The sequence below is a fragment of the Haliaeetus albicilla genome, chromosome 14 (assembly GCF_947461875.1).
Source record: "Haliaeetus albicilla chromosome 14, bHalAlb1.1, whole genome shotgun sequence".
Classification (NCBI taxonomy): Eukaryota; Metazoa; Chordata; class Aves; order Accipitriformes; family Accipitridae; genus Haliaeetus; species Haliaeetus albicilla.
This window is the reverse complement of record NC_091496.1, coordinates 29,444,907-29,454,547: the sequence shown is the minus strand read 5'-3', so window position 1 is coordinate 29,454,547 and position 9,641 is coordinate 29,444,907. Positions and strand designations below refer to the sequence as shown.

At 43.9% G+C, this 9,641-nt stretch overlaps 1 protein-coding gene across 2 annotated transcripts; it reads right to left on the bottom strand.

The window, feature by feature from the left end:
* Positions 1-989: 989 nt before the first annotated feature.
* On the bottom strand, positions 990-6,781 carry GPR85 (G protein-coupled receptor 85). 2 transcript variants are annotated; one of them, XM_069802117.1, is made up of 2 exons: positions 6,570-6,781; positions 990-4,941 (listed from the first exon to the last, which is right to left on the bottom strand). In XM_069802117.1, the coding sequence occupies exon 2, from the start codon at positions 4,764-4,766 to the stop codon at positions 3,654-3,656; it is 1,113 nt and encodes a 370-aa protein (XP_069658218.1). In that variant the 5' UTR covers positions 4,767-4,941; positions 6,570-6,781; the 3' UTR covers positions 990-3,653. The 2 variants fall into 2 exon arrangements, with proteins under 2 accessions (XP_069658218.1, XP_009915803.1); XM_009917501.2 differs by lacking the exon at positions 6,570-6,781 and adding an exon at positions 6,048-6,131.
* Positions 6,782-9,641: the final 2,860 nt, after the last annotated feature.

Genomic DNA, 9,641 nt, shown 5'->3' with positions numbered 1-9,641 from the left:
ATAGCATCTACTTCGTGACCAAAGCCAAAAGACAGAGATACCCAGTGCGCTAGCCACGCAGCATGGAATGACGACTCCATGAACTACAAAGGCAGCTGGAAGGAACTAGCGGTCTCTCTCTGTCTTCAGGAAGGGAACCCAGTCACTGACAAACCTTGGGAAGCTGCTGCAGGAGCTTATCTACTGGGGAGGAGGGGTGGCTGAGACACTTCTTAAGGAGCAGGAGAAATATAAGACTCAGTATATGAAACATTTAAACTTGAAGAAGGATTGATGGAGAGGCTGCCAAAGGGCCAGTGGGGAAACAGAGGGCAGGAAAGGAACAGAGACAGACAGCCTTTTCTCCAGGGAATCTGTTCTTACTCTTTTTTTCTGCCACCAGGGAAATTAAAACTACTAACTTCACGTTACCCATGAGCATTAAAGATCAATGCAGATATAAAATAGTGTGATGTTCTTTGCTGTTCTGAAAAGAGTAACCTACCAGCCCTATATTCTAGCTTTGGCAACAGCTTAACTCCCGTACTAAAATGAAGAGCAAAAGGCTTTTCATACTGTGACACAACAGTGTACTGAATTGGAATAAACCTTCTTCCTCCTTTGAATTTATACTCTGATACATTAGGTTTGATATGCTGACAAAGATCAAAATGATACCGATGACAAAAACTGCAAGCACTGCTTTAATTCATGTATACATCTCTATAAACTACTTGACATCCTGTGCCAGTGAGTTCCACTGAGTAATAACTTTACATAAAACATTACTTCATATGTTGCCTTTTAATTTCACTGAACATCCCCTTGTTCTTTTAACACTGGAGAAAATAAAAGGAAATACTTCTATCACAAGAGTTCTTAGTGGAACAATTATAAAAATTCACTTAAAAAAAAGTACCTCTCCTCTGTCAGGTAGTAAAACAGTTGCATATTTTTCAGCTAGCCAAAGGAATTATATTCATATCAAAAGAAAAACATTTAGCAAAATATTTGCTTTCAGACTTGTTTACTGTTTATTATTTTAATTTACATCAGTAACTGCTTGCAAAACTTCCAGGGAAATAATTTTAATTTTTTTTTTCTTTTCCCACTGCATAGTAAATACAGCCTTCTTAGTATTTCAGAAGCATAGTACTATAGAAATGTTAGGGCCTGCTTCTGCTCCAAATGAAGTTAATGGGAAAACACCAACTGACTTTATTAGGAGTTAGGTCAGGCCCCAGATTTGCAGCTTTTGAAATTTCACAGTTGAAAATTTTCTGGCTAATCTTCAGAACCGACTGCTTCTACAACTATAACACTATTTACAACTTTATTTATATGTACTTCTTTATTACAATATGTAATATCAATGTTCCTTGTAAAGGTTACTATTTTATAGAAATTAGACTGAAGTTATTGCCAATCAACCTTTTAATAAACTTAAGTGGGATAACTTTCAGAATTTTTCTCAACATACGAGTCAGTTTTTATTCACTCTTGCTATCTTTGACAATTGCTTAACTACCTTAATTTCCAAGCCTTTTTCAGTGTAATAAAAAAGTCCTTTTGGTAGAAGTTTATTGGTCCCGTTTCAAATTACGTTCTGAAACATTCTTGTACTGATGAGGACTCATTATTTTAGCAATTTTTCTGTTTCAACACAGTATATAAAGCCATGCCTCTCAACCAATCAACCTCAGTATAAGAGTGTAAGTGAGGTCAAGCAGATTGCTCACCAAATCTTTGATCAAGTTGTCTGATCACATATAGACACAACTCTCTGAATTGTTGCATATGTTGTATAATGTTATCATACAAATTTAAGCATTTCCATTATTGACTGCTGCTTGTGTATGTATATATTAACTTGCTGGTCATAAAACTACAACAAAGGAGAAGATATACCAATACTGAATTAAGACCTCTAGTCTTGTCTCTCCAAAAATTAAGAAAAATACGTGTTCTTTATGATTGACCAACTCATGATGTTGTGCTTCAAATATACACATTTTCCAAAATTAAACTGTGAAGTTAATGTCAAATACTGTGTTGTAACTTTAAATATAACTGACATATTAGAACAGATAGATGGGTAATTATGATAAACTACACAATAGTGCTACTGTAGATAATATCATTTATCAATCCTGTGGTCCCCATCATTCATGCATTTACAGTTTGGGAATACAGTGACTGCAAAGGATAATAATTCATAATGGCTACATTCTCAGTACTTCATGCTAGCTCACTAGACAAAATAAAAAAGGTTAATTGTATAACTGGAAAAATGTAAAATTTTATTCCAAGAAAATTAACAAGCTACACAGGTAAATTTTGGCAAATGCAACTTTATATTGAAATCCACACATCTGTATCTTAAAGAAGGAAAGACTCACAGACTCTAATGTATTTCTAAAATACTAAGAAATCATATTATATGCTTTCACAAGTTAAAACTTAAATAATTTAAAACAACCAATACACCAAAATGTGCAGAAAATATAAACAAGACTGTGCCTTCAGTAGAATAAATGCTTCACAAATTGTGCAAGATATCATACTAAGGCTGCGGTCTCCCCATGACAGCTGTCTTAAAATATAAACATACATCAACTGCCTGTGTTTCTCAGAACAAACTAGAAAGGGCGGCACACCTAGAAAAAAATCATATCATCCCAGTGATGTGCATACTGATTTTGGGAACCATTGGAGTAAAAAGAAAAAAAGAGGACTGAGTGATCTTTCATGCACTCCCAAATGACTGACCAGAGTTATTTATTCAATTTTCCTTGCTTATTTGCTTCAATGCTAAACAAAATGGAAGATACTAGATAACCCTTTAAGGCAACATGTGTTTATTCTGTATAATTATAACTGTTCAATTATGACTGGATATTATCATTATCGTTGCCTAACAGACTGATATCTAGCTTTTTAAAAAATATAAATAAGAGTCTATTAAACTTTATACCAAATCAGCAAAAACCACAGAATACAGTTAAATGTTAGTAATTTCACTGTTAAGGAAAATGGTATTTAGAAAGAGTAATATATTTGGAAAAAAAAAGTAAAGTCTAAATCTGAACAAAAATACTGCTTTGGAATGCTCCCCAAAACTTACTCACAAGGCAAACAGATTTGTAAGTGTGATAATCCAATAATGCATGGCACATCTTTAATCAGTTACAGTACTTGAGTCCCCAGTTTTCAGTCTTTGCAAAACAATAATTGTATGAAATGTTTTAAAGGTCTTCAGATGTCTAAAATTAGTTTTGTCAACACATTAACCTCATATCAACTTAATTTATTAAGATGTCCAATGCTAATCTTTTTGATGGTCTTATTTTATGTAGTGATATACACAGCATTTAGCACTGATACTTAGCACCTGCTACTTTCATAATCTAGATTTCAACCACATAAAGGAATTCAGGGCAGTAGTTCAGTCCTTTGTTCTTAATTACAAACCTTCAGCAGTGGTCAGCAGGAACATGTTTAGGTTTAAAATAGGATTAGAGGTGAGCTATTGCAAAGACTGCAGAATGTTGCCCAAATCCTTACAACTGCTGACATCCCATTCTTGATTTTCTCGTCAAGACATGGCTACAGGCCACAATTGCTTAGCAGAGAATGGTAGTGTTTCACAAGGCTAAAGATTTACAGATGCTCCCTCATATAACACAGTAAGGTTCCCTTGGTAACCTGGATTTTCTGCAGTAAAGAAGGGTTGTGCTGAAACAGCGCCTCAGCTCCCTGTTGGAGAAAATGCAGACAAAAGGATTGATTCCAGCTTGGGCAAAACTCATCCAGACAGCGGCCGTTAGAAATCCCCCTGGTACTACAGGCCCTCTTGCAAAAACTCTCCAGTAACAGGCTACCAAATAGGGACCCCACAAGGTCAGAAAGAGGAATGTCATGATGTAGAACATTCTGCTGATTCTCTTCTCCATTTTGAACTCATCTAAAACCAGTAGCCTTCTCCTGCCTGTGGTGTTCGCGTTTTGCCTGATTCCCAACAAGGTTGGAGGTGTGGGACCCCTTCCAAATCCAGCCAGCCAATTAGCAGCTGCTTGACCACTCGCTCCAGGACCATGAAAAGTCCAGTTCTGGCTCACTGCTGCAACAAACTGGACTGGCTTCATTTTCCTGCGATCGTGAACAAAAAATATCAGCTTGAGGTAGACAAGCTGTGTGGCTAGGAGGATAAGGGCAAGAAGAAGCATAAATCCCAAGGAATCATTAGCCCTGAAGGAACGATGCTGGAAAGTGCATTGGTCTTCCTCCCTAATGAACGAGTAGGTGCCCACATCTAAAACTGGGGGGAAAGCCATGGCTACAGAGAGGGTCCACACCATACAGATAACGGCCAAACAAGTCCAGAAGGTCAGCCTTTTCGTATAAAAACGGTGGTGGGCAATAGCTAAGTATCTGGTGACGCTTATGCAGAATAACATGAAAGCAGTGTGAAAGCAGGACAAAACCCCCAAAAAGGCAATCACTTTGCAAGTAAGAGTCCCATACGTCCAAGTAGAGCCATTTTTTACAGAGGTGAAAACAAATGGGAAACAAATTGCAGATCTGAGGATATCTGAGCAGCAAAGATCCAACAGGAAGTAGTAAGGAGCTCTATGCAAGGTCTTATCTTTGACTAGCAAAATGGAGATCAGAAGGTTACCCACCACACTGACTCCTATTATGAAACCCAGTGAAGTCAGTTTCAGAAAGGCTGTTAAAGGAGAGAGATTTTGTAAAATGTTGTCAGCTGCATGGCTGTAGTTCGCCATAGATGGATGGATGATATGTATATTGCCTCAGTCAAGTCTCATGATCTATATATAAGAACAAGGAAAAAATAGATCCATACATCTTACTGAAAATGTAATCCACAAACAGAACTGATCTTGTGTCTAGTCATACAGTACATCCTCTTCTTTCTGATTTGTCATGCCATCAAAATATCTGAAAAAAAATCGAGCTATCAGTTCTTAAGTTAACAAGAAATGATGTCAGAAAGTGCTAACAAAGATGTTAATTTATGGAGAACCAAATGAAGTTGTAAATTTGAGTACTATTGTTTGTTTTTAAAAATCATGAGGCTTTTTTTTTTTTTATACTTACTGTTTAGCATGATTGATTATTGGCATTTCACAGATTTGGCTTGTTACAGTTTCAGAACTGACCGGTGCCCCTTATATTCGGTAGCATACATAATTTTACAGTTAAAGCCTCAGAGATTTTATGAATCAAAAGATACCCAGTTTGCAAGCCCAAGAGTTAATCACTGACATCTTTTTAAAAAATCCCCAAAGACTGCTGATATTTTGACATTACCTACATTTATTTTACGGCTACAGTATTTGTCAATGTTTTAAAGGCAGCTGCTGTGTTGATACGGATCACACCCAAAGAAACCCCGCAGAATTTATGTTTTTTAACCCAAGTCACCAAAGCACATTAATCACACCGTGTTAGTTCATGCACATTGTAAGAGAAACAGTATTCATTATCCCCCTCCCTTCCTCCTATAAACCGTAATTTTATCATTTAGGCTTTCAAATAAACAGGTATGTATGCCAGACAGTCAACAGCACTATGCTTTAGGGTCTCTCCCCCCCCCCCAGCTTTAATGCAAATCTTTAAAGCCTCAACATAATTCATAAAAAGCAACGGTCAGTGTAAATACTGAGCAAAAATAGGCAACACACCCAAGATATAATGCCCATCCTTTTGGGAGGGCTGGCTTTCGTTATGCTTAAATAAACATATAATAAATTGATTTTTTTTAGCTAATTAGGGCTCCACGATTCCCGCTAATCCTCCCAGTGAATCATACCGGAACACATTTCATGCAATAAAATAAAATAAATTAAAGAACTGTCTGCTGCTGCTGGGGGGTTTTGTTGTTTTTTGGTTGGTTTTTTTTTTTCCTCCCTCCAGAGCCAGGGACAGGAGCCACAGCAGGCATGATCAGGCTCCTTCGTTATTCACACGAAGTGTTTCCTATGCCACCTCGGGTGTACAAAGGATATTCCCACTGAATCCCAGCAAAATCCTTCCATTCTTACCGTCCACAAAAGAGCCTGATTGCTGCTGTGTAAACAGAGGCTGATCAGATCATGGCATCGTTTTAAAACCATGAAATCAGGCTCCCCCTCCCCCCCCCCCGCCAGCCCCGCCGCTTCCCCTCCTCTGTGGAGCTGTCCCCGCCGCGCGGCCGGCCCTACCTCCGCACACACACACACTGACACACGCACACTCGCACTGACACGCTCACACACACACTCACGAAGACACCCGCTTCCCCCCACGCACGGCCATGCAGGGCTGGACTGCGCCGCGCTGCAAGGGAGCCCGGGGTGCCGCTGCCTTGGCAGCCGCATCTGCCGGAGCCATGCGAGAGCCTCCCGCGGCGGGGAGCTCGGGAGAGCGGAAGAGGCATTGTCTGTGAGCACTTCCATCATGCCGCTTCTTTAGAAATCGCCCCCCTCCCCAGACCCACTCCCTGAGGGGGGGAGCCCTCCCCACACGCACCTGCAGCTGCGGCAGCCCTCGGCACCCCCAGCCTCCCCCAGCCCCTCTCCTCCTACCTGTTGGTGCCGGAGAATCCCCACATGCCAGAGCTGCTCCTTCCCGCCGTCCGAGGGCTGCTGTATCCCGGCGGTCTCTTTTAGAACCTTTTTTATTTTCCTCTGCCGTCTTTCATTCTTCTTTCTCTCAATCCTTTCTTTTTTTTCCTTTATTTTTTTCTTCCCCCCCTTTTTTTTTTTTTCCTCCCCCCTCGGTACCTCGACTGAGAATCCAGTCAGTGGCTCGGGCAGCGCATGCTCACTGCGCCTCCTCCCTGCGCGCCGAGCCCCGTCCTCCCCTGTCGCAGCGGCACAATCTTCTCCCAGTAAACGCAGCAGCGCCGGCCGCCTCAATGAGGGCAAGGCAAGCCTCCGCGGCGGCAAGGCAGGCTGCTGCCGCCTCAGTGCGGGCAAGGCAACCTCCGCGGCAGCAGCGGTCTCCTCAGTGGCGGGCGGGCAGCCTCAGCGGCAGCAGCACCAGCAGCCTCCTCGGTGAGGGGAAGGCAGCTTCGGCACCAGCAGCGGCGGCGGCAGCAGGAGCAGCAGCGGCAGCAGCAGCGGCAGCAGCCGCCTCCTCAGTGAGGGGAAGGCAGCCTCCGCGGCAGCGCCTTCCCATTGCGATGCATAGCCGGGCTGGATTTATTGGCGAGCCCGGGCAAGCTAGCTTGAGGAAAGGCAGGGGGAGGAATTAGGTCCTGCGCTCCTTGTTTATGCCTTTGAACTCCCCCTCCCGCCCCTTTCGCTTAAAATGGGGGCTAGGAAGCGGCCGCCGCGGTGCGCGTCGCAGCCTGTCAGGAGAGGGACCGGGCGGGCGTTTTCTTCAGCTGCCGCTGCTGGGATCCTCCCGCTGGCGGCGGCTCGTTTCGTTTCCTCCCGACTCCCACCCGGTGAAGTCCTTCTTCCCAACCCCTGAGCCAGGGAGGGCTCCTTAAAAAAGAAAAAAGCACCGTGGTTCGCGGAGGGCGTATTTGCCGCGGGGCCGTCCGTTAGGGCAGCGCACCTTCCCCGCCGGGCTCCGCTGCCTCCCCCGCCTCGCAAGCCAGTAAAGCGGCTCCTCAACGCTCAGCCCAAAGCCGGCGCAGAACTGTCAGCGCGCTGCACGGCGGCAGTGACGAATTGTAATGTAAGCCCGGTCCGTCCGTAGCGGGGCCGGCGTTGCCCCTCAGCGCGTCGGGCGGGAGCGGCGACAGTGGCGGAGGAGCGCAGCGCCCGAGCCCTTCAGCGGCGGCGGCGGGGGGGGGGGGGATCGATCCCGCGCCCTCCCGATGATGATGTCATAGGGGCCGGTGGGCCGAGGCGGCGGCGCCGTGAGGCGGCCTGTGGCCTGGGTCGCCGCAGGGGCCTGTCGCCGGCCCCGGCCCCGGCCCCGGCGGGGTGCCACCGCGCTAAAACCAGGAGGCGACGGTTCTGATAAAGCTTGAACGAGCCACCTCCCTCCCGCCTCTTCAGTTCTTGGGGAAGTTTGCCCCGGGAGGAGCGGGGACACGAAAGAAAGGCTTGCCCCGAAAGCAGTTCGTTTTGACTGGAGGGCGGTTGAGGAGCAGCTTGGTTTGGGTCTGGAGATTGGGTTCTGAGGAGCTTCTTCGCTGGGAGCTTCCGCTCGAGTCAGAATAAATCCCTCGGGGGGGATGGATTTATGGGGTTGATTCATAATGTGTGCCACATCTTTGAGACCGTTCGTAGGCTACAGGCGTATTTTAAGGCTGGTGTCAAAAGTTGGGGTCCTTTTTTTGGCTCTTTCTAAAAGCCGCTGGGATTGGTGGCCAAACCACAAAGTTAGCTTCAGTAGCAGCCCGATCAAGCCCAAAGGCCTGCAGCCGCTAGAAAATACAGTTATTGAAAACCCAAATCGCACCACTTCAAGCATGTGACTTGCATCAGATGAAATTTATTCTTGAGCAGAAAAATCACCTGGACCTCAGGTGTAACACAATTTTTTCTTTTTTTTCTGTGAATGTAATTATGATGACTTTGTGTTGGTGCTCATCTTTGGGGTTAGTTTCACTTTTAAAAATTGGCGTTTTGGGTGGTTATTAAAGTTACTACTTCAAGCTGCACTTTTCATGTCACAATCAGCTAAGCTAAGCAGACCTCTCCAGCTTAAATATGTGCACCTCTCCAGTCGTTAAATATATGTACCCACAGTGACATAAACAATGACTTTTAAAGTCATTCTTAATGTTAAAATGCAAAGGACAAAGAAGTGGCTACTAAGCCAGCAAGACCAGGCACTTTGATGGTCTAATATAGCAAAGAATCCTCTGAATGCCTTGGAAATTAAACACTTGCAGTGCCAGATTAGGAAGCAGATTTATAATATGTGGTACAGGATGGCTATAGGATGTTCATGGTCAGGGCCTATTCTTACACTCTGATGTATGATCTTTTGTTAAGAGTAAACAGTACGACACCATTATCAAAAAACATCCAGAGCAGTAGATTTCAATGTTTTCTGTCTGTGCTTTCTCGTAGAGGTGTTACAGAAGTATATTGCTATATAACATTTAAGAACTTGCTTTTCTTTCAGACCTGTCACAGACTGCTTGGAAGTAATCCATGGACTTCGGAATTCATTCAGTGTTCAACCACTGGTTCAGCATAAATCCATTTGTCATCATATTTGTAACCTGAGCACTAGCTCTCTAATTTTGTTCAACAAAATGTAGACATCTAGACTGAAGCAACATATAACTGAGCTAGTTTCCCATCATAGTCCACAGTGAGAAAAAGATGTTTTAGGGAGCACATCATCTCATTCTGAATCACAAATCTAAAATAAGTCAGATGGATTGCAGTCTATTCTCTTTATGGTAAGGGTAAAGTTAGGCAAGAGAAACCCTTGCTACAAAGGGAGACATTTCTGGTGGAGCGTGGTGGAGCTGCTGTGTTAAGCTGTACCAGGAGCAGGTCACATCTCCCATGGAGAGAAAGCAAATCCAGGATTCATGGGATTGGGAATCTGGGAGGTGAAGGCTGATGCCAGTTAAAGATGGCTCCAGGAAGCATGAACCAGGAGATGAATGTGCGATTGGAAGGGGAGGAGGAAAAGAGCTATGGAAGGACAGGTGGAGAGATCTGTGCTAACTAGTTCTT